Here is a 25,136-nt window from a genome sequence, read left to right on the forward strand (position 1 = left end):
GCCACAAATTTTTAATAAATCTCGGCATTTTCTCATCTGTGATTTCAGGCAGTGCGTGATACATCGTGCCGCAAATTTCTAAAATGTACAAGCAATTTTCTATGTGTGCGTGAATTTTCTCAATTATTGCTGAAACCGAGTCGAAAACCATCAATAAAAATGAAATCAGATGGTAAATTAGAGTCGAGATAAAGCCATGAGGGAGTCTCAATTAACATTATGTTGCAGGCCTTTGAAAATGCATTTTGTTCTCTAAACGGTAACTTTCATGGAATTTTCTTGCCGTTTTTTGCAATAGAGCCTAAAACCATGTTAGCAACTGTGAAAAATGAACTTAGATATCGAATTAGAGTTGCAATAAAACTGTGAGAGAGCAAGACACCTAACAAAAGAGGCCTCAAAGCTATGCAAGTAAACAAAATGGTGGCGATTTGTTTTTGAAGCCCCTCCCAGACCGGGTGAAGCTACTCCTCCAGACAGACATATCACAGACAGACAGAATCACCTTACGGAGAATATTAGAGACACTAGTGGGGTCACCCGTGGGAATCCCACGGGCATCGACGTGTGTGACATTTCAACATATTGAGTTAGATGCTGCACCTACATATTCAGTTCCACAAAATGGTTACTGCCAATTTATCAGATCCACAAATAATGTTATCTCCACAATGTATTTACTTCTGATAACATGTGAATGCATGTGCGTGCACATGGGAAATACAGTTTGAAATGTGTTATTACATCTCATGTAAAATGTAACTTTAAGAGCTCAAATCCTCTCCCCCTCCCACATCACGCACATCGTGGAGAGTGGGTCGCACACGGGGGAGAGCGAGCCGCGCACTCACGGCGCGGGGAGGGCGGGCCGCGCGCACTCACGGCGCGGGGGGGCGGGCCGCACGCACTCACGGCGCGGGGAGGGCGGGTCGCGCACCCACGGCGCTGGAGGGCGGGTCGCGCACCCACGGCGCTGGAGGGCGGGTCGCGCACCCACGGCGCTGGAGGGCGGGTCGCGCACCCACGGCGCGGGACGGCGGGTCGCGCACCCACGGCGCGGAGGGCGGGTCGCGCACCCACGGCGCGGGAGGGCGGGTCGCGCACCCACGGCGCGGGACGGCGGGTCGCGCACCCACGGCGCGGGACGGCGGGTCGCGCACCCACGGCGCGGGACGGCGGGCCGCGCACCCACGGCGCGGGACGGCGGGCCGCGCACCCACGGCGCGGGACGGCGGGCCGCGCACCCACGGCGCGGGACGGCGGGCCGCGCACCCACGGCGCGGGACGGCGGGGCCGCGCGCACTCACGGCGCGGGGGGGCGGGCCGCGCGCACTCACGACGCGGGGGGGGCGGGCCGCGCGCACTCACGGCGCGGGGGGGCGGGTCGCGCACTCACGGCGCGGGGGGCGGGTCGCGCACTCACGGCGCGGGGAGGGCGGGTCGCGCACTCACGGCGCGGGGGGGCGGGTCGCGCACTCACGGCGCGGGGAGGGCGGGTCGCGCACTCACGGCGCGGGAGGGGCGGGTCGCGCACTCACGGCGCGGGAGGGCGGGTCGCGCACTCACGGCGCGGGAGGGCGGGTCGCGCACTCACGGCGCGGGAGGGCGGGTCGCGCACTCACGGCGCGGGAGGGGCGGGTCGCGCACTCACGGCGCGGGAGGGCGGGGTCGCGCACTCACGGCGCGGGAGGGCGGTCGCGCACTCACGGCGGCGGGGAGGGCGGGTCGCGCACTCACGGCGCGGGAGGGCGGGTCGCGCACTCACGGCGCGGGAGGGCGGGTCGCGCACTCACGGCGCGGGAGGGCGGGTCGCGCACTCACGGCGCGGGAGGGCGGTCGCGCACTCACGGCGCGGGAGGGCGGGTCGCGCACTCACGGCGCGGGAGGGCGGGTCGCGCACTCACGGCGCGGGAGGGCGGGTCGCGCACTCACGGCGCGGGAGGGCGGGTCGCGCACTCACGGCGCGGGAGGGCGGGTCGCGCACATCACGGCGCGGGAGGGCGGGTCGCGCACTCACGGCGCGGGAGGGCGGGGTCGCGCACTCACGGCGCGGGAGGGCGGGTCGCGCACTTCACGGCGCGGTGAGGGCGGGTCGCGCACTCACGGCGCGGGAGGGGCGGGTCGCGCACTCACGGCGCGGGGAGGGCGGGTCGCGCACTCACGGCGCGGGAGGGCGGGGTCGCGCACTCACGGCGCGGGAGGGCGGGTCGCGCACTCACGGCGCGGGAGGGCGGGTCGCGCACTCACGGCGCGGGAGGGCGGGGTCCGCGCACCTCACGGCGCGGGAGGGGCGGGTCGCGCACTCACGGCGCGGGAGGGGGGGGTCGCGCACTCACGGCGCGGGAGGGCGGGTCGCGCACTCACGGCGCGGGAGGGCGGGTCGCGCACTCACGGCGCGGGAGGGCGGGTCGCGCACTCACGGCGCGGGAGGGCGGGTCGCGCACTCACGGCGCGGGAGGGCGGGTCGCGCACTCACGGCGCGGGAGGGCGGGTCGCGCACTCACGGCGCGGGAGGGCGGGTCGCGCACTCACGGCGCGGGAGGGCGGGTCGCGCACTCACGGCGCGGGAGGGCGGGTCGCGCACTCACGGCGCGGGAGGGCGGGTCGCGCACTCACGGCGCGGGAGGGCGGGTCGCGCACTCACGGCGCGGGAGGGCGGGTCGCGCACTCACGGCGCGGTGAGGGCGGGTCGCGCACTCACGGCGCGGGAGGGCGGGGTCGCGCACTCACGGCGCGGGAGGGCGGGTCGCGCACTCACGGCGCGGAGGGGCGGGTCGCGCACTCACGGCGCGGGGAGGGCGGGTCGCGCACTCACGGCGCGGGAGGGCGGGTCGCGCACTCACGGCGCGGGAGGGGCGGGTCGCGCACTCACGGCGCGGGAGGGCGGGTCGCGCACTCACGGCGCGGGAGGGCGGGTCGCGCACTCACGGCGCGGGAGGGGCGGGTCGCGCACTCACGGCGCGGGAGGGCGGGTCGCGCACTCACGGCGCGGGAGGGCGGGTCGCGCACTCACGGCGCGGGAGGGCGGGTCGCGCACTCACGGCGCGGGAGGGCGGGTCGCGCACTCACGGCGCGGGAGGGCGGGTCGCGCACTCACGGCGCGGGAGGGCGGGTCGCGCCCTCACGGCGCGGGAGGGCGGGTCGCGCCCTCACGGCGCGGGAGGGCGGGTCGCGCCCTCACGGCGCGGGGAGGGCGGGTCGCGCCCTCACGGCGCGGGAGGGCGGGTCGCGCACTCACGGCGCGGGAGGGCGGGGTCGCGCACTCACGGCGCGGGAGGCGGGGTCGCGCCACTCACGGCGCGGGAGGGCGGGTCGCGCCCTCACGGCGCGGGAGGGGGGGTCGCGCCCTCACGGCGCGGGAGGGCGGGGTCGCGCCCTCACGGCGCGGGAGGGCGGGTCGCGCCCTCACGGCGCGGGAGGGCGGGTCGCGCCCTCACGGCGCGGGAGGGCGGGGTCGCGCCCTCACGGCGCGGGAGGGCGGGTCGCGCACTCACGGCGCGGGAGGGCGGGGTCGCGCACTCACGGCGCGGGAGGGCGTGGTCGCGCACTCACGGCGCGGGAGGGCGGGTCGCGCACTCACGGCGCGGGAGGGGCGGGTCGCGCACTCACGGCGCGGGAGGGCGGGTCGCGCACTCACGGCGCGGGAGGGCGGGTCGCGCCCTCACGGCGCGGGAGGGGCGGGTCGCGCACCTCACGGCGCGGGAGGGGCGGGTCGCGCACTCACGGCGCGGGGAGGGCGGGTCGCGCACTCACGGCGCGGGAGGGCGGGTCGCGCACTCACGGCGCGGGAGGGCGGGTCGCGCACTCACGGCGCGGGAGGGCGGGTCGCGCACTCACGGCGCGGGAGGGCGGGTCGCGCACTCACGGCGCGGGAGGGCGGGTCGCGCACTCACGGCGCGGGAGGGCGGGTCGCGCACTCACGGCGCGGGAGGGCGGGTCGCGCACTCACGGCGCGGGAGGGCGGGTCGCGCACTCACGGCGCGGGGAGGGCGGGTCGCGCACTCATCGGCGCGGGAGGGCGGGTCGCGCACTCACGGCGCGGGAGGGCGGGGTCGCGCACTCACGGCGCGGGGAGGGCGGGTCGCGCACTCACGGCGCGGGAGGGCGGGTCGCGCACTCACGGCGCGGGAGGGCGGGTCGCGCACTCACGGCGCGGGAGGGCGGGTCGCGCACTCACGGCGCGGGAGGGCGGGTCGCGCACTCACGGCGCGGGAGGGCGGGTCGCGCACTTCACGGCGCGGGAGGGCGGGTCGCGCACATCACGGCGCGGGAGGGCGGGTCGCGCACTCACGGCGCGGGAGGGCGGGTCGCGCACTCACGGCGCGGGAGGGCGGGTCGCGCACTCACGGCGCGGGAGGGCGGGTCGCGCACTCACGGCGCGGGAGGGCGGGTCGCGCACTCACGGCGCGGGAGGGCGGGTCGCGCACATCACGGCGCGGGAGGGCGGGTCGCGCACTCACGGCGCGGGAGGGGCGGGTCGCGCACTCACGGCGCGGGAGGGCGGGTCGCGCACTCACGGCGCGGGAGGGCGGGTCGCGCACTCACGGCGCGGGACGGCGGGCCGCACTCACGGCCGCGGGACAGCGGGCCGCACTCACGGCACGGGACAGCGGGCCGCACTCACGGCGCGGGCCGCACTCACGGGGGACAGCGGGCCGCACTCACGGGGGACAGCGGGCCGCACTCACGGGGGACAGCGGGCCGCACTCACGGGGGACAGCGGGCCGCACTCACGGGGGACAGCGGGCCGCACTCACGGGGGACAGCGGGCCGCACTCACGGGGGACAGCGGGGCCGCACTCACGGGGACAGCGGGTCGCACTCACGGGGGACAGCGGGTCGCACTCACGGGGACAGCGGGTCGCACTCACGGGGAGAGCGGGTCGCACACACGGGGGAGAGCGGGTCGCACACACGGGGGAGAGCGGGGTCGCACACACGGGGGGAGAGCGGGCCGCACTCACGGAGGGACAGCGGGCCGCACTCACGGGGGACAGCGGGTCGCACTCACGGGGGACAGCGGGTCGCACTCACGGGGGACAGCGGGTCGCACTCACGGGGGAGAGCGGGTCGCACACACGGGGGAGAGCGGGTCGCACACACGGGGGAGAGCGGGTCGCACACACGGGGAGAGCGGGTCGCACACACGGGGGAGAGCGGGTCGCACACACGGGGGAGAGCGGGTCACACACACGGGGGAGAGCGGGTCACACACACACACACACACACACACACACACACACACACACACGGGAGAGCAGGTCTTTTAGGCGGTGTAAGATGAAATTACTTATTTTAGGTGGAGAAATATGTCGAGCTGTGAAAAGCACGATTATTTAATATATCAGCAATTTCCCATTTGTGGCGATATGTGAACGAAGTTCCACCCCTCTCCCCGCATTGTTGACTTTTTATTGTGACTACGTCTAAATTAAACATTTTGCTGCGACGAAGGAAAAGTCCGCCACAAATTTTTAATAAATCTCGGCATTTTCTCATCTGTGATTTCAGGCAGTGCGTGATACATCGTGCCGCAAATTTCTAAAATGTACAAGCAATTTTCTATGTGTGCGTGAATTTTCTCAATTATTGCTGAAACCGAGTCGAAAACCATCAATAAAAATGAAATCAGATGGTAAATTAGAGTCGAGATAAAGCCATGAGGGAGTCTCAATTAACATTATGTTGCAGGACTTTGAAAATGCATTTTGTTCTCTAAACGGTAACTTTCATGGAATTTTCTTGCCGTTTTTTGCAATAGAGCCTAAAACCATGTTAGCAACTGTGAAAAAATGAACTTAGATATCGAATTAGAGTTGCAATAAAACTGTGAGAGAGCAAGACACCTAACAAAAGAGGCCTCAAAGCTATGCAAGTAAACAAAATGGTGGCGATTTGTTTTTGAAGCCCCTCCCAGACCGGGTGAAGCTACTCCTCCAGACAGACATATCACAGACAGACAGAATCACCTTACGGAGAATATTAGAGACACTAGTGGGGTCACCCGTGGGAATCCCACGGGCATCGACGTGTGTGACATTTCAACATATTGAGTTAGATGCTGCACCTACATATTCAGTTCCACAAAATGGTTACTGCCAATTTATCAGATCCACAAATAATGTTATCTCCACAATGTATTTACTTCTGATAACATGTGAATGCATGTGCGTGCACATGGGAAATACAGTTTGAAATGTGTTATTACATCTCATGTAAAATGTAACTTTAAGAGCTCAAATCCTCTCCCTCCCACATCACGCACATCGGGGAGAGTGGGTCGCACACGGGGGAGAAGCGAGCCGCGCACTCACGGCGCGGGAGGGCGGGCCGCGCGCACTCACGGCCGCGGGGGGGCGGGCCGCACGCACTCACGGCGCGGGAGGGCGGGTCGCGCACCCACGGCGCTGGAGGGCGGGTCGCGCACCCACGGCGCTGGAGGGCGGGTCGCGCACCCACGGCGCTGGAGGGCGGGTCGCGCACCCACGGCGCGGGACGGCGGGTCGCGCACCCACGGCGCGGGAGAGCGGGTCGCGCACCCACGGCGCGGGAGAGCGGGTCGCGCACCCACGGCGCGGGACAGCGGGTCGCGCACCCACGGCGCGGGACAGCGGGTCGCGCACCCACGGCGCGGGACAGCGGGTCGCGCACCCACGGCGCGGGACGGCGGGTCGCGCACCCACGGCGCGGACGGCGGGTCGCGCACCCACGGCGCGGGACGGCGGGTCGCGCACCCCACGGCGCGGGACGGCGGGTCGCGCACCCACGGCGCGGGACGGCGGGTCGCGCACCCACGGCGCGGGACGGCGGGTCCGCGCACTCCACGGCGCGGGAGGGGCGGGTCGCGCACTCACGGCGCGGGAGGGCGGTCGCGCACTCACGGCGCGGGAGGGCGGGTCGCGCACTCACGGCGCGGGAGGGCGGGTCGCGCACTCACGGCGCGGGAGGGCGGGTCGCGCACTCACGGCGCGGGAGGGCGGGTCGCGCACTCACGGCGCGGGAGGGCGGGTCGCGCACTCACGGCGCGGGAGGGCGGGTCGCGCACTCACGGCGCGGGAGGGCGGGTCGCGCACTCACGGCGCGGAGGGCGGGTCGCGCACTCACGGCGCGGGACAGCGGGCCGCACTCACGGCGCGGGACAGCGGGCCCCACTCACGGCGCGGGACAGCGGGCCGCACTCACGGCACGGGACAGCGGGCCGCACTCACGGGGGACAGCGGGCCGCACTCACGGGGGACAGCGGGCCGCACTCACGGGGGACAGCGGGCCGCACTCACGGGGGACAGCGGGCCGCACTCACGGGGGACAGCGGGCCGCACTCACGGGGGACAGCGGGCCGCACTCACGGGGGACAGCGGGCCGCACTCACGGGGGGACAGCGGGCCGCACTCACGGGGGACAGCGGGCCGCACTCACGGGGGACAGCGGGGCCGCACTCACGGGGGACAGCGGGTCGCACTCACGGGGGAGAGCGGGTCGCACACACGGGGGAGCGCGGGTCGCACACACGGGGGAGAGCGGGTCGCACACACGGGGGAGAGCGGTCACACACACGGGGGAGAGCGGGTCACACACATGGGGGAGAGCGGGTCACACACACGGGGGAGAGCGGGTCACACACACACACACACACACACACACCACACACACACACACACACACACACACACACACACACACACACACACACACACACACACACACACACACACACACACACACACACACACACACACGGGAGAGCAGGTCTTTTAGGCGGTGTAAGATGAAATTACTTATTTTAGGTGGAGAAATATGTCGAGCTGTGAAAAGCCACGATTATTTAATATATCAGCAATTTCCCATTTGTGGCGATATGTGAACGAAGTTCCACCCCTCTCCCCGCATTGTTGACTTTTATTGTGACTACGTCTAAATTAAACATTTTGCTGCGACGAAGGAAAAGTCCGCCACAAATTTTTAATAAATCTCGGCATTTTCTCATCTGTGATTTCAGGCAGTGCGTGATACATCGTGCCGCAAATTTCTAAAATGTACAAGCAATTTTCTATGTGTGCGTGAATTTTCTCAATTATTGCTGAAACCGAGTCGAAAACCATCAATAAAAATGAAATCAGATGGTAAATTAGAGTCGAGATAAAGCCATGAGGGAGTCTCAATTAACATTATGTTGCAGGCCTTTGAAAATGCATTTTGTTCTCTAAACGGTAACTTTCATGGAATTTTCTTGCCGTTTTTTGCAATAGAGCCTAAAACCATGTTAGCAACTGTGAAAAATGACTTAGATATCGAATTAGAGTTGCAATAAAACTGTGAGAGAGCAAGACACCTAACAAAAGAGGCCTCAAAGCTATGCAAGTAAACAAAATGGTGGCGATTTGTTTTTGAAGCCCCTCCCAGACCGGGTGAAGCTACTCCTCCAGACAGACATATCACAGACAGACAGAATCACCTTACGGAGAATATTAGAGACACTAGTGGGGTCACCCGTGGGAATCCCACGGGCATCGACGTGTGTGACATTTCAACATATTGAGTTAGATGCTGCACCTACATATTCAGTTCCACAAAATGGTTACTGCCAATTTATCAGATCCACAAATAATGTTATCTCCACAATGTATTTACTTCTGATAACATGTGAATGCATGTGCGTGCACATGGGAAATACAGTTTGAAATGTGTTATTACATCTCATGTAAAATGTAACTTTAAGAGCTCAAATCCTCTCCCTCCCACATCACGCACATCGGGGAGAGTGGGTCGCACACGGGGGAGAGCGAGCCGCGCACTCACGGCGCGGGAGGGCGGGCCGCGCGCACTCACGGCGCGGGGGGGCGGGCCGCACGCACTCACGGCGCGGGAGGGCGGGTCGCGCACCCACGGCGCTGGAGGGCGGGTCGCGCACCCACGGCGCTGGAGGGCGGGTCGCGCACCCACGGCGCTGGAGGGCGGGTCGCGCACCCACGGCGCGGGACGGCGGGTCGCGCACCCACGGCGCGGGAGGGGCGGGTCGCGCACCCACGGCGCGGGACGGCGGGCCGCGCACCCACGGCGCGGGACGGCGGGCCGCGCACCCACGGCGCGGGACGGCGGGCCGCGCACCCACGGCGCGGGACGGCGGGCCGCGCACCCACGGCGCGGGACGGCGGGCCGCGCACCCCACGGCGCGGGACGGCGGGCCGCGCACCCCACGGCGCGGGACGGCGGGCCGCGCACCCACGGCGCGGGACGGCGGGCCGCGCGCACCCACGGCGCGGGGGGGCGGGCCGCGCGCACCCACGGCGCGGGGGGGCGGGCCGCGCGCACCCACGGCGCGGGGGGGCGGGCCGCGCGCACCCACGGCGCGGGGGGGCGGGCCGCGCGCACCCACGGCGCGGGGGGGCGGGCCGCGCGCACCCACGGCGCGGGGGGGCGGGCCGCGCGCACCCACGGCGCGGGGGGGCGGGCCGCGCGCACCCACGGCGCGGGGGGGCGGGCCGCGCGCACCCACGGCGCGGGGGGGGCGGGCCGCGCGCACCCACGGCGCGGGGGGGCGGGCCGCGCGCACCCACGGCGCGGGAGGGCGGGTCGCGCACTCACGGCGCGGGAGGGCGGGTCGCGCACTCACGGCGCGGGAGGGCGGGTCGCGCCCTCACGGCGCGGGAGGGCGGGTCGCGCCCTCACGGCGCGGGAGGGCGGGTCGCGCCCTCACGGCGCGGGAGGGCGGGTCGCGCCCTCACGGCGCGGAGAGGGCGGGTCGCGCCCTCACGGCGCGGGAGGGCGGGTCGCGCCCTCACGGCGCGGGGAGGGCGGGTCGCGCCCTCACGGCGCGGGAGGGCGGGTCGCGCCCTCACGGCGCGGGAGGGCGGGTCGCGCCCTCACGGCGCGGGAGGGCGGGTCGCGCCCTCACGGCGCGGGAGGGCGGGTCGCGCCCTCACGGCGCGGGAGGGCGGGTCGCGCCCTCACGGCGCGGGAGGGCGGGTCGCGCCCTCACGGCGCGGGAGGGGCGGGTCGCGCCCTCACGGCGCGGGAGGGCGGGTCGCGCCCTCACGGCGCGGGAGGGCGGGTCGCGCCCTCACGGCGCGGGAGGGCGGGTCGCGCCCTCACGGCGCGGGAGGGCGGGTCGCGCCCTCACGGCGCGGGAGGGCGGGTCGCGCCCTCACGGCGCGGGAGGGCGGGTCGCGCCCTCACGGCGCGGGGAGGGCGGGTCGCGCCCTCACGGCGCGGGAGGGCGGGTCGCGCCCTCACGGCGCGGGAGGGCGGGTCGCGCCCTCAACGGCGCGGGAGGGCGGGTCGCGCCCTCACGGCGCGGGAGGGCGGGTCGCGCCCTCACGGCGCGGGAGGGCGGGTCGCGCCCTCACGGCGCGGGAGGGCGGGTCGCGCCCTCACGGCGCGGGAGGGCGGGTCGCGCCCTCACGGCGCGGGAGGGCGGGTCGCGCCCTCACGGCGCGGGAGGGCGGGTCGCGCCCTCACGGCGCGGGAGGGCGGGTCGCGCCCTCACGGCGCGGGAGGGCGGGTCGCGCCCTCACGGCGCGGGAGGGCGGGTCGCGCCCTCACGGCGCGGGAGGGCGGGTCGCGCCCTCACGGCGCGGGAGGGCGGGTCGCGCCCTCACGGCGCGGGGAGGGCGGGTCGCGCCCTCACGGCGCGGGAGGGCGGGTCGCGCCCTCACGGCGCGGGAGGGGCGGGTCGCGCCCTCACGGCGCGGGAGGGCGGGTCGCGCACTCACGGCGCGGGAGGGCGGGTCGCGCACTCACGGCGCGGGAGGGCGGGTCGCGCACTCACGGCGCGGGAGGGCGGGTCGCGCACTCACGGCGCGGGAGGGCGGGTCGCGCACTCACGGCGCGGGAGGGCGGGTCGCGCACTCACGGCGCGGGAGGGCGGGTCGCGCACTCACGGCGCGGGAGGGCGGGTCGCGCACTCACGGCGCGGGAGGGCGGGTCGCGCACTCACGGCGCGGGAGGGCGGGTCGCGCACTCACGGCGCGGGAGGGCGGGTCGCGCACTCACGGCGCGGGAGGGCGGGTCGCGCACTCACGGCGCGGGAGGGCGGGTCGCGCACTCACGGCGCGGGAGGGCGGGTCGCGCACTCACGGCGCGGGAGGGCGGGTCGCGCACTCACGGCGCGGGAGGGCGGGTCGCGCACTCACGGCGCGGGAGGGCGGGTCGCGCACTCACGGCGCGGGAGGGCGGGTCGCGCACTCACGGCGCGGGAGGGCGGGTCGCGCACTCACGGCGCGGGAGGGCGGGTCGCGCACTCACGGCGCGGGAGGGCGGGTCGCGCACTCACGGCGCGGGAGGGCGGGTCGCGCACTCACGGCGCGGGAGGGCGGGTCGCGCACTCACGGCGCGGGAGGGCGGGTCGCGCACTCACGGCGCGGGAGGGCGGGTCGCGCACTCACGGCGCGGGAGGGCGGGTCGCGCACTCACGGCGCGGGAGGGCGGGTCGCGCACTCACGGCGCGGGAGGGCGGGTCGCGCACTCACGGCGCGGGAGGGCGGGTCGCGCACTCACGGCGCGGGAGGGCGGGTCGCGCACTCACGGCGCGGGAGGGCGGGTCGCGCACTCACGGCGCGGGAGGGCGGGTCGCGCACTCACGGCGCGGGAGGGCGGGTCGCGCACTCACGGCGCGGGAGGGCGGGTCGCGCACTCACGGCGCGGGAGGGCGGGTCGCGCACTCACGGCGCGGGAGGGGCGGTCGCGCACTCACGGCGCGGGAGGGCGGGTCGCGCACTCACGGCGCGGGAGGGCGGGTCGCGCACTCACGGCGCGGGAGGGCGGGTCGCGCACTCACGGCGCGGGAGGGCGGGTCGCGCACTCACGGCGCGGGAGGGCGGGTCGCGCACTCACGGCGCGGGAGGGCGGGTCGCGCACTCACGGCGCGGGAGGGCGGGTCGCGCACTCACGGCGCGGGAGGGCGGGTCGCGCACTCACGGCGCGGGAGGGCGGGTCGCGCACTCACGGCGCGGGAGGGCGGGTCGCGCACTCACGGCGCGGGAGGGCGGGTCGCGCACTCACGGCGCGGGAGGGCGGGTCGCGCACTCACGGCGCGGGAGGGCGGGTCGCGCACTCACGGCGCGGGAGGGCGGGTCGCGCACTCACGGCGCGGGAGGGCGGGTCGCGCACTCACGGCGCGGGAGGGCGGGTCGCGCACTCACGGCGCGGGAGGGCGGGTCGCGCACTCACGGCGCGGGAGGGCGGGTCGCGCACTCACGGCGCGGGAGGGCGGGTCGCGCACTCACGGCGCGGGAGGGCGGGTCGCGCACTCACGGCGCGGGAGGGCGGGTCGCGCACTCACGGCGCGGGAGGGCGGGTCGCGCACTCACGGCGCGGGAGGGCGGGTCGCGCACTCACCGGCGCGGGAGGGCGGGTCGCGCACTCACGGCGCGGGTCGCGCACTCACGGCGCGGGAGGGCGGGTCGCGCACTCACGGCGCGGGAGGGCGGGTCGCGCACTCACGGCGCGGGAGGGCGGGTCGCGCACTCACGGCGCGGGAGGGCGGGTCGCGCACTCACGGCGCGGGAGGGCGGGTCGCGCACTCACGGCGCGGGAGGGCGGGTCGCGCACTCACGGCGCGGGAGGGCGGGTCGCGCACTCACGGCGCGGGAGGGCGGGTCGCGCACTCACGGCGCGGGAGGGCGGGTCGCGCACTCACGGCGCGGGAGGGCGGGTCGCGCACTCACGGCGCGGGAGGGCGGGTCGCGCACTCACGGCGCGGGAGGGCGGGTCGCGCACTCACGGCGCGGGAGGGCGGGTCGCGCACTCACGGCGCGGGAGGGCGGTTCGCGCACTCACGGCGCGGGAGGGCGGGTCGCGCACTCACGGCGCGGGGAGGGCGGGTCGCGCACTCACGGCGCGGAGGGCGGGTCGCGCACCTCACGGCGCGGGAGGGCGGGTCGCGCACTCACGGCGCGGGAGGGCGGGTCGCGCACTCACGGCGCGGGAGGGCGGGTCGCGCACTCACGGCGCGGGACGGCGGGCCGCACTCACGGCGCCCGACGGCGGGCCCCACTCACGGCGCGGGACAGCGGGCCGCACTCACGGCACGGGACAGCGGGCCGCACTCACGGGGGACAGCGGGCCGCACTCACGGGGGGACAGCGGGCCGCACTCACGGGGGACAGCGGGCCGCACTCGACAGCGGGCCGCACTCACGGGGGACAGCGGGGCCGCACTCACGGGGGACAGCGGGCCGCACTCACGGGGGGACAGCGGGCCGCACTCACGGGGGACAGCGGGCCGCACTCACGGGGGACAGCGGGCCGCACTCACGGGGGACAGCGGGTCGCACTCACGGGGGACAGCGGGTCGCACACACGGGGGAGAGCGGGTCACACACACGGGGGAGAGCGGGTCACACACACACACACACACACACACACACACACACACACACACACACACACACACACACACACACACACACACACACACACACACACACACACACACACACACACACACACACACACACGGGAGAGCAGGTCTTTTAGGCGGTGTAAGATGAAATTACTTATTTTAGGTGGAGAAATATGTCGAGCTGTGAAAAGCCACGATTATTTAATATATCAGCAATTTCCCATTTGTGGCGATATGTGAACGAAGTTCCACCCCTCTCCCCGCATTGTTGACTTTTTATTGTGACTACGTCTAAATTAAACATTTTGCTGCGACGAAGGAAAAGTCCGCCACAAATTTTTAATAAATCTCGGCATTTTCTCATCTGTGATTTCAGGCAGTGCGTGATACATCGTGCCGCAAATTTCTAAAATGTACAAGCAATTTTCTATGTGTGCGTGAATTTTCTCAATTATTGCTGAAACCGAGTCGAAAACCATCAATAAAAATGAAATCAGATGGTAAATTAGAGTCGAGATAAAGCCATGAGGGAGTCTCAATTAACATTATGTTGCAGGCCTTTGAAAATGCATTTTGTTCTCTAAACGGTAACTTTCATGGAATTTTCTTGCCGTTTTTTGCAATAGAGCCTAAAACCATGTTAGCAACTGTGAAAAATGAACTTAGATATCGAATTAGAGTTGCAATAAAACTGTGAGAGAGCAAGACACCTAACAAAAGAGGCCTCAAAGCTATGCAAGTAAACAAAATGGTGGCGATTTGTTTTTGAAGCCCCTCCCAGACCGGGTGAAGCTACTCCTCCAGACAGACATATCACAGACAGACAGAATCACCTTACGGAGAATATTAGAGACACTAGTGGGGTCACCCGTGGGAATCCCACGGGCATCGACGTGTGTGACATTTCAACATATTGAGTTAGATGCTGCACCTACATATTCAGTTCCACAAAATGGTTACTGCCAATTTATCAGATCCACAAATAATGTTATCTCCACAATGTATTTACTTCTGATAACATGTGAATGCATGTGCGTGCACATGGGAAATACAGTTTGAAATGTGTTATTACATCTCATGTAAAATGTAACTTTAAGAGCTCAAATCCTCTCCCTCCCACATCACGCACATCGGGGAGAGTGGGTCGCACACGGGGGAGAGCGAGCCGCGCACTCACGGCGCGGGAGGGCGGGCCGCGCGCACTCACGGCGCGGGGGGGCGGGCCGCACGCACTCACGGCGCGGGAGGGCGGGTCGCGCACCCACGGCGCTGGAGGGCGGGTCGCGCACCCACGGCGCTGGAGGGCGGGTCGCGCACCCACGGCGCTGGAGGGCGGGTCGCGCACCCACGGCGCGGGACGGCGGGTCGCGCACCCACGGCGCGGGAGAGCGGGTCGCGCACCCACGGCGCGGGACAGCGGGTCGCGCACCCACGGCGCGGGACAGCGGGTCGCGCACCCACGGCGCGGGACAGCGGGTCGCGCACCCACGGCGCGGGACAGCGGGTCGCGCACCCACGGCGCGGGACAGCGGGTCGCGCACCCACGGCGCGGGACAGCGGGCCGCGCACCCACGGCGCGGGACAGCGGGCCGCGCACCCACGGCGCGGGACAGCGGGCCGCGCACCCACGGCGCGGGACAGCGGGCCGCGCACCCACGGCGCGGGACAGCGGGCCGCGCACCCACGGCGCGGGACAGCGGGCCGCGCACCCACGGCGCGGGACAGCGGGCCGCGCACCCACGGCGCGGGACAGCGGGCCGCGCACCCACGGCGCGGGACAGCGGGTCGCGCACCCACGGCGCGGGACAGCGGGTCGCGCACCCACGGCGCGGGACAGCGGGTCGCGCACCCACGGCGCGGGACAGCGGGCCGCACTCACGGCGCGGGACAGCGGGCCGCACTCACGGCGCGGGACAGCGGGCCGCACTCACGGCGCGGGACAGCGGGCCGCACTCACGGCGCGGGACAGCGGGTCGCACTCACGGCGGGGGACAGCGGGTCGCACTCACGGCGGGGGACAGCGGGTCGCACTCACGGCGGGGGACAGCGGGTCGCACTCACGGCGGGGGACAGCGGGTCGCACTCACGGGGGACAGCGGGTCGCACTCACGGGGGACAGCGGGCCGCACTCACGGCGCGGGACAGCGGGCCGCACTCACGGCGCGGGACAGCGGGCCGCACTCACGGCGCGGGACAGCGGGCCGCACTCACGGCGCGGGACAGCGGGCCGCACTCACGGCGCGGGACAGCGGGCCGCACTCACGGCGCGGGACAGCGGGCCGCACTCACGGCGCGGGACAGCGGGCCGCACTCACGGCGCGGGACAGCGGGCCGCACTCACGGCGCGGGACAGCGGGCCGCACTCACGGCGCGGGACAGCGGGCCGCACTCACGGCGCGGGACAGCGGGCCGCACTCACGGCGCGGGACAGCGGGCCGCACTCACGGCGCGGGACAGCGGGCCGCACTCACGGCGCGGGACAGCGGGCCGCACTCACGGCGCGGGACAGCGGGCCGCACTCACGGCGCGGGACAGCGGGCCGCACTCACGGCGCGGGACAGCGGGCCGCACTCACGGCGCGGGACAGCGGGCCGCACTCACGGCGCGGGACAGCGGGCCGCACTCACGGCGCGGGACAGCGGGCCGCACTCACGGCGCGGGACAGCGGGCCGCACTCACGGCGCGGGACAGCGGGCCGCACTCACGGCGCGGGACAGCGGGCCGCACTCACGGCGCGGGACAGCGGGCCGCACTCACGGCGCGGGACAGCGGGCCGCACTCACGGCGCGGGACAGCGGGCCGCACTCACGGCGCGGGACAGCGGGCCGCACTCACGGCGCGGGACAGCGGGCCGCACTCACGGCGCGGGACAGCGGGCCGCACTCACGGCGCGGGACAGCGGGCCGCACTCACGGCGCGGGACAGCGGGCCGCACTCACGGCGCGGGACAGCGGGCCGCACTCACGGCGCGGGACAGCGGGCCGCACTAACGGCGCGGGACAGCGGGCCGCACTCACGGGGGACAGCGGGCCGCACTCACGGGGGACAGCGGGCCGCACTCACGGGGGACAGCGGGCCGCACTCACGGGGGACAGCGGGCCGCACTCACAGGGGACAGCGGGTCGCACTCACGGGGGACAGCGGGTCGCACTCACGGGGGACAGCGGGTCGCACTCACGGGGGACAGCGGGTCGCACTCACGGGGGACAGCGGGTCGCACTCACGGGGGAGAGCGGGTCGCACACACGGGGGAGTGCGGGTCGCACACACGGGGGAGAGCGGGTCGCACACACGGGGGAGAGCGGGTCGCACACACGGGGGAGAGCGGGTCGCACACACGGGGGAGAGCGGGTCGCACACACGGGGGAGAGCGGGTCGCACACACGGGGGAGAGCGGGTCGCACACACGGGGGAGAGCGGGTCGCACACACGGGGGAGAGCGGGTCGCACACACGGGGGAGAGCGGGTCGCACACACGGGGGAGAGCGGGTCACACACACGGGGGAGAGCGGGTCACACACACGGGGGAGAGCGGGTCACACACACACACACACACACACACACACACACACACACACACACACACACACACACACACACACACACACACACACACACACACACACACACACACACACACACACACACACACACACACACACACACACACACACACACACACACACACACGCGGGGGAGAGCAGGTCTTTTAGGCGGTGTAAGATGAAATTACTTATTTTAGGTGGAGAAATATGTCGAGCTGTGAAAAGCCACGATTATTTAATATATCTCAGCAATTTCCCATTTGTGGCGATATGTGAACGAAGTTCCACCCCTCTCCCCGCATTGTTGACTTTTTATTGTGACTACGTCTAAATTAAACATTTTGCTGCGACGAAGGAAAAGTCCGCCACAAATTTTTAATAAATCTCGGCATTTTCCCATCTGTGATTTCAGGCAGTGCGTGATACATCGTGCCGCAAATTTCTAAAATGTACAAGCAATTTTCTATGTGTGCGTGAATTTTCTCAATTATTGCTGAAACCGAGTCGAAAACCATCAATAAAAATGAAATCAGATGGTAAATTAGAGTCGAGATAAAGCCATGAGGGAGTCTCAATTAACATTATGTTGCAGGCCTTTGAAAATGCATTTTGTTCTCTAAACGGTAACTTTCATGGAATTTTCTTGCCGTTTTTTGCAATAGAGCCTAAAACCATGTTAGCAACTGTGAAAAATGAACTTAGATATCGAATTAGAGTTGCAATAAAACTGTGAGAGAGCAAGACACCTAACAAAAGAGGCCTCAAAGCTATGCAAGTAAACAAAATGGTGGCGATTTGTTTTTGAAGCCCCTCCCAGACCGGGTGAAGCTACTCCTCCAGACAGACATATCACAGACAGACAGAATCACCTTACGGAGAATATTAGAGACACTAGTGGGGTCACCCGTGGGAATCCCACGGGCATCGACGTGTGTGACATTTCAACATATTGAGTTAGATGCTGCACCTACATATTCAGTTCCACAAAATGGTTACTGCCAATTTATCAGATCCACAAATAATGTAATCTCCACAATGTATTTACTTCTGATAACATGTGAATGCATGTGCGTGCACATGGGAAATACAGTTTGAAATGTGTTATTACATCTCATGTAAAATGTAACTTTAAGAGCTCAAATCCTCTCCCTCCCACATCACGCACACCGGGGAGAGTGGGTCGCACACGGGGGAGAGTGGGTCGCACACGGGGGAGAGTGGGTCGCACACGGGGGAGAGTGGGTCGCACACGGGGGAGAGTGGGTCACACACGGGGGAGAGTGGGTCACACACGGGGGAGAGTGGGTCACACACACACACACACACAAACACATAAAACACAGTTTGTGTGTGTGTGTGTGTGTGTGTGTGTGTGTGTGTGTGTGTGTGTGTGTGTGTGTGTGTGTGTGTAATGTTACCGATAGACTCCTAAACGGAGAGGCTCACGTGCTTGATATTTGGCACAGACATGGCCATTGAGCCTGGTAAGAACATGGCTGACCTAAAAATTTATTTCATAATATTTTTTAACCATATTTTTACCTCAGCGCATTTCAGCGAGGAATATTATGCACGGAATCTGACCGGTCGCAGAGCAGCGCGCTGATTCGCTCAGAGCGATCACGTGATGTTCCTTGCCGCCATTAACTCAGTTACGCGTTCGCACGTATTTCAGAGCGAAAAGCGATTGCCTTTTTTCACATTTGAGCGACGAACATTGCCATTCACACCACATAGGTTTTTTTCCCTTTCATCTTTAGAGCCATATTTTTTGCCATAACGTAGCGCATTATGGCTCTCTCGAGCTCGAGTTAGCCAATCACCTGGGAGCATGAGGCCACGTTGGCCACGCCCACGACAAGACGCAGAGTTGCAATCGATCGCTCAGAGCGATCACGTGATGTTCCTTGCCGCGTGACTATATATATATATATCACTCAGATCCCTCACAATCGACCACCACCACCTCCTCCTGCAATACTAAATATCACTCAGATCCCTCTCAATCGAACACCACCCCCTCCTACAATACTATATATATATACATATATATCACTCAGATCCCTCACAATCGACCACCACCACCTCCTCCTGCAATACTAAATATCACTCAGATCCCTCACAATCGACCACCACCCCCTCCTACAATACTAAATATCACCCAGATCCCTTGGAATCGACCACCACCTCCTCCTACAATACTATTTGTGTCGATTTTGTGCGATACGAATTAAATTTTAATTCATATTTCGTGTTTACGAATTCGAATACGAAGGATTTCCCCTTTCCCCTTTCGATTTTGAACACGAATCGAATACGAGCTTGAGTCGAGAGGGCGAATGTACGGGTTGGGAATGTACGGGTCTCCCTTCCCCTGCCCGGCAACGCCGGTACTGGAGGGCGCGGGTCACAGGATCGGTGAGTCTCCAAAATCCGCTTCGTGCTCTTGCGAAGATGCAGGATGATGTCGCGATTGTTGTGCTGCTGTCCAACCATGAGAACTGCAACGTCATTGTTGACTGGCCCTCCCCTTCCCTCCCCCATCCGCCCTCCCCCGTCCGTCCTCCCCCCCCCCCTTCCACCTTCCCCTCCGTTCTCCCCGCCCCCTCCCCTTCCCCCATCCATCCTTCCCCTCCGTCCTCCCCCTTCCCCTTGCCCCTCCCCCCCTCCCACTCCCCCCTTCCCCCTTCTCCACCCCTCACCCTCCCATCGCTCACCCTCCCCCCTCCCATCCCTAACCCTAACCCTACCGAGAAATAAAAATTATAACAAACCACAAACATGTATGATTACCTTTTTAAACAGTCGCTAATGCCGTTTAATATGAAACGGACATACATTTGGAGGAATCCTTACATTAGTGTATGCTTATCACGTCGACGAACACACTTGATCAAAGATCTACTGTAGTCTATATTGTATATACCTCGCTCGTGCCAATAACACGACCATTCCTGCCGCTAACGTAGAGTTCTTCCATGGCGTTTTTGTGGCGTTTATCCAAAGCAGCTTCTCATTACAAAAGTAATAACACTTATGACAATAGCATAATATGAATCATATTACGAAACAATAGCCCCCTCCCCTAGAATTTTGTGATACTGCAACCGCCCCTCCTCCTCTCCCTGACATCCTCACTGATGAGGTAAATTTTAATATGTGGAATTTGACCTGATTTAACAGCAGTAATAATAATAATAATAATAATAATAATAACCCACGCCACGACTCCCTGCCGCTCCCATAGTGAGCGAGTGTACTAATTCTTTAAGAGTCGTTGGTATGATTCGGCGGGACCAAGCAATTACAATTTACATTCAAGTCCATACGATTACGAAGTCAAAGAAAAAAAGAAAACAAACACCAACCGGTGGTGTTCGCAGAGTTAATGAATGATAACTTCTTCAAATAATTTCATCGAAAACCACCACTAGAGAAGCAGCTGTGTGAAAGAACTATGATTAGATCTAGAAGCGCAAAGAGGCCTTCGTGGCCTAACAATCCCAGTTTACCTTCGCGAATAGATCGACGCCCGTGTCGGAGGGAGAGTAACCCAGGTCCTCCACATCCACAGGTCCCGCTTCCGCAGGTTGCTCCATCACCCTGGAGTCCTGTCCGGCAGTCTCAGCGCACCCTTCCACCTGTTCCTCCTCTGAGGAGCTCTCGATCACAATAACATCGGATACGTGCAACGCCATCGTACCACGAAGCACTACAGTATTTCCAAGCACTATAACGTCTTTTCCCGTGAACTGTCAGTTTACAGAAGTTTAAACGTCCGTCTGATAATAGAACTGTGTTAGCCATCACACCAACGCCAGAATATACAATTTTGTTTTCAATCACAATTAGATTTAAGGAACAATTAAGAGCGGTGTACCAATACACCGCCTACGAAGCTCCGCGATTACACCTCCACAGTCCATGTAACCCGATTGCGGAAATCTAAAAACAAAATATGAAACCTCCGTAAGAGCCAGAATTACAGAACAACTAAATCGAATGCGTTATTTAATTTGGGTGTGTTTTTCATAAAAGGTTAAAGAACCGTCAAAATCTCAGACCATAAATCATAATACAAGGATGCTTGAACGTAAGCACAGAAAGGTAAACGAACGCCACTGTTTTCAGTGATCATGTTCATCCGGCTGTGTTAAACCCGTTGAAAAGTGAGTTGAAAAGTGTTAAAGTGTTAAACCCTTTGTGTGAGTTGATCACCGAATTGTTTTTGTCAGAAGATAACGCGATGGTTTTGTGAGAGAACTGAGTGGTTTTTGTGAGAGAACTGAGTGGTTTTGTGAGAAGATAACTGAGTGGTTTTTGTGAGAGAACTGAGTGCTTTTTGTGAGAGAACTGACTGGTTTTGTGAGAGAACTGAGTGGTTTTGTGAGAGAACTGAGTGGTTTTGTGAGAGAACTGAGTGGTTTTGTGAGAGAACTGAGTGGTTTTTGTGAGATAACTGGGTGGTTTTTGTGAGAGGACGGAGTGGTTTTTGTGAGGGAACTGAGTGTTTTTTGTGAGAGAACTGAGTGGTTTCGTGAGAGAACTCGGTGGTTTTGTGAGAGAACTGAGTGGTTTTTGTGAGAGAACTGAGTGGTTTTTGTGAGAGAATTCTGTGATTTTGTGAGAGAACCGAGTAGTTTTTGTGGGAACTGAGTGGTTTTGTTTTGTGAGAGAACTGAGTAGGTTTGTGAGAGAACTGAGTGGTTTTTGTGAGAACTGAGTGGTTTTGTGAGAGAACTGAGTGGTTTTGTGAGAAGAGAACTGAGTGGTTTTTGTGAGAGAACTGAGTGCTTTTTGTGAGAGAACTGAGTGGTTTTGTGAGAGAACTGAGTGGTTTTGTGAGAGAACGGAGTGGTTTTGTGAGAGAACTGAGTGGTTTTGTGAGGACTGAGTGGTTTTGTGAGAGAACTGAGTTGTTTTTGTGAGAGAACTGAGTGGTTTTGTGAGAGAACTGAGTGGTTTTTGTAAGAGAACTGGGTGGTTTTTGTGAGAGAACTGAGTCGTTTTTGTGAGACAACTCAGTGGTTTTGTGAGCGAACTGAATGGTTTTTGTGAGAGAACTGAGTGGTTTTTGTGAGAGAACTGAGTGGTTTTTGTGAGAGAACTGAGTGGTTTTTGTGAGAGAACTGAGTGGTTTTTGTGAGAAGAGAACTGAGTGGTTTTTGTGAGAGAACTGAGTGGTTTTTTGTGTGTGGACTGAGTGGTTTTTGTGAGAAGAGAACTGAGTGGTTTTTGTGAGAGAACTGGGTGGTTTTGTGAGAGAACTGGGTGGTTTTGTGAGAACTGAGTGGTTTTTGTGAGAGAACTGAGTGGTTTTTGTGAGAGAACTGAGTGGTTTTTGTGAGAGAACTGAGTGGTTTTTGTGAGAGAACTGAGTGGTTTTTGTGAGAGAACTGAGTGGTTTTGTGAGAGAACTGAGTGCTTTTTGTGAGAGAACTGAGTGGTTTTGTGAGAAGAGAACTGAGTGGTTTTTGTGAGAGAACTGAGTGGTTTTGTGAGAGAACTCGGTGGTTTTGTGAGAGAACTGAGTGGTTTTTGTGAGAGAACTGAGTGGTTTTTGTGAGAGAATTCTGTGGTTTTGTGAGAGAACCGAGTAGTTTTTGTGGGAACTGAGTGGTTTTGTTTTGTGAGAGAACTGAGTAGGTTTGTGAGAGAACTGAGTGGTTTTTGTGAGAACTGAGTGTTTTTGTGAGAGAACTGAGTGGTTTTGTGAGAAGAGAACTGAGTGGTTTTTGTGAGAGAACTGAGTGCTTTTTGTGAGAGAACTGAGTGGTTTTGTGAGAGAACTGAGTGGTTTTGTGAGAGAACTGAGTGGTTTTGTGAGAGAACTGAGTGGTTTTGTGAGGACTGAGTGGTTTTGTGAGAGAACTGAGTTGTTTTTGTGAGAGAACTGAGTGGTTTTGTGAGAGAACTGAGTGGTTTTTGTAAGAGAACTGGGTGGTTTTTGTGAGAGAACTGAGTCGTTTTTGTGAGACAACTCAGTGGTTTTGTGAGCGAACTGAATGGTTTTTGTGAGAGAACTCAGTGGTTTTTGTGAGAGAACTGAGTGGTTTTTGTGAGAGAACTGAGTGGTTTTTGTGAGAGAACTGAGTGGTTTTTGTGAGAGAACTGAGTGGTTTTTGTGAGAGAACTGAGTGGTTTTTGTGAGAGAACTGAGTGGTTTTTGTGAGAAGAGAACTGAGTGGTTTTTGTGAGAGAACTGAGTGGTTTTTGTAAGAGAACTGAGTGGTTTTTGTGAGAGAACTGAGTGGTTTTTGTGAGAGAACTGAGTGGTTTTTGTGAGAAGAGAACTGAGTGGTTTTTGTGAGAAGAGAACTGAGTGGTTTTTGTGAGAGAACTGAGTGGTTTTGTGAGAGAACTGAGTGCTTTTTGTGAGAGAACTGAGTGGTTTTGTGAGAAGAGAACTGAGTGGGTTTTGTGAGAGAACTCGGTGGTTTTGTGAGAGAACTGAGTGGTTTTTGTGAGAGAACTGAGTGGTTTTTGTGAGAGAATTCTGTGGTTTTGTGAGAGAACCGAGTAGTTTTTGTGGGAACTGAGTGGTTTTGTTTTGTGAGAGAACTGAGTAGGTTTGTGAGAGAACTGAGTGGTTTTTGTGAGAACTGAATGGTTTTGTGAGAGAACTGAGTGGTTTTGTGAGACGAGAACTGAGTGGTTTTTGTGAGAGAACTGAGTGCTTTTTGTGAGAGAACTGAGTGGTTTTGTGAGAGAACTGAGTGGTTTTGTGAGAGAACTGAGTGGTTTTGTGAGAGAACTGAGTGGTTTTGTGAGGACTGAGTGGTTTTGTGAGAGAACTGAGTTGTTTTTGTGAGAGAACTGAGTGGTTTTGTGAGAGAACTGAGTGGTTTTTGTAAGAGAACTGGGTGGTTTTTGTGAGAGAACTGAGTGGTTTTTGTGAGAGAACTGAGTGGTTTTTGTAAGAGAACTGGGTGGTTTTTGTGAGAGAACTGAGTGGTTTTTGTGAGAGAACTGAGTGGTTTTTGTGAGAGAACTGAGTGGTTTTTGTGAGAGAACTGAGTGGTTTTGTGAGAAGAGAACTGAGTGGTTTTTGTGAGAGAACTGAGTGCTTTTTGTGAGAGAACTGAGTGGTTTTTGTGAGAAGAGAACTGAGTGGTTTTTGTGAGAGAACTGAGTGGTTTTTGTGAGAGAACTGAGTGGTTTTGTGAGAGAACTGAGTGCTTTTTGTGAGAAGAGAACTGAGTGGTTTTTGTGAGAGAACTGAGTGGTTTTGTGAGAGAACTCGGTGGTTTTGTGAGAGAACTGAGTGGTTTTTGTGAGAGAACTGAGTGGTTTTTGTGAGAGAATTCTGTGGTTTTGTGAGAGAACCGAGTAGTTTTTGTGGGAACTGAGTGGTTTTGTTTTGTGAGAGAACTGAGTAGGTTTGTGAGAGAACTGAGTGGTTTTTGTGAGAACTGAATGGTTTTGTGAGAGAACTGAGTGGTTTTGTGAGACGAGAACTGAGTGGTTTTTGTGAGAGAACTGAGTGCTTTTTGTGAGAGAACTGAGTGGTTTTGTGAGAGAACTGAGTGGTTTTGTGAGAGAACTGAGTGGTTTTGTGAGAGAACTGAGTGGTTTTGTGAGGACTGAGTGGTTTTGTGAGAGAACTGAGTTGTTTTTGTGAGAGAACTGAGTGGTTTTGTGAGAGAACTGAGTGGTTTTTGTAAGAGAACTGGGTGGTTTTTGTGAGAGAACTGAGTGGTTTTTGTGAGAGAACTGAGTGGTTTTTGTGAGAGAACTGAGTGGTTTTTGTGAGAGAACTGAGTGGTTTTGTGAGAAGAGAACTGAGTGGTTTTTGTGAGAGAACTGAGTGCTTTTTGTGAGAGAACTGAGTGGTTTTTGTGAGAAGAGAACTGAGTGGTTTTTGTGAGAGAACTGGGTGGTTTTGTGAGAGAACTGGGTGGTTTTGTGAGAGAACTGGGTGGTTTTGTGAGAGAACTGAGTGGTTTTTGTGAGAGAACTGAGTGGGTTTTGTGAGAGAACTGAGTGGTTTTTGTGAGAGAACTGAGTGGTTTTTGTGAGAGAACTGAGTGGTTTTTGTGAGAGAACTGAGTGGTTTTGTGAGAGAACTGAGTGCTTTTTGTGAGAAGAGAACTGAGTGGTTTTTGTGAGAGAACTGAGTGGTTTTGTGAGAGAACTCGGTGGTTTTGTGAGAGAACTGAGTGGTTTTTGTGAGAGAACTGAGTGGTTTTTGTGAGAGAATTCTGTGGTTTTGTGAGAGAACCGAGTAGTTTTTGTGGGAACTGAGTGGTTTTG

At 62.5% G+C, this 25,136-nt stretch overlaps 1 protein-coding gene across 2 annotated transcripts in view; it reads right to left on the reverse strand.

Moving 5' to 3' along the window:
- The window catches only part of LOC137422978 (uncharacterized), a 244,669-nt gene extending 223,883 nt beyond the window's left edge, over positions 1 to 20,786 (reverse strand). For both annotated transcript variants that reach the window (XM_078774865.1, XM_078774864.1), the window contains exon 1: positions 20,396 to 20,786. In XM_078774865.1, the coding sequence (XP_078630991.1) occupies positions 20,396 to 20,581 (186 nt within the window). In that variant the 5' untranslated portion in view covers positions 20,582 to 20,786. The remainder of the gene's footprint in view (positions 1 to 20,395) is intronic.
- Between the last annotated feature and the right edge of the window lie 4,350 nt (positions 20,787 to 25,136).

The sequence above is a fragment of the Myxine glutinosa genome, chromosome 3, assembly GCF_964187855.1.
Source record: "Myxine glutinosa chromosome 3, kmMyxGlut1.1, whole genome shotgun sequence".
Taxonomy (NCBI): domain Eukaryota; kingdom Metazoa; phylum Chordata; class Myxini; order Myxiniformes; family Myxinidae; genus Myxine; species Myxine glutinosa.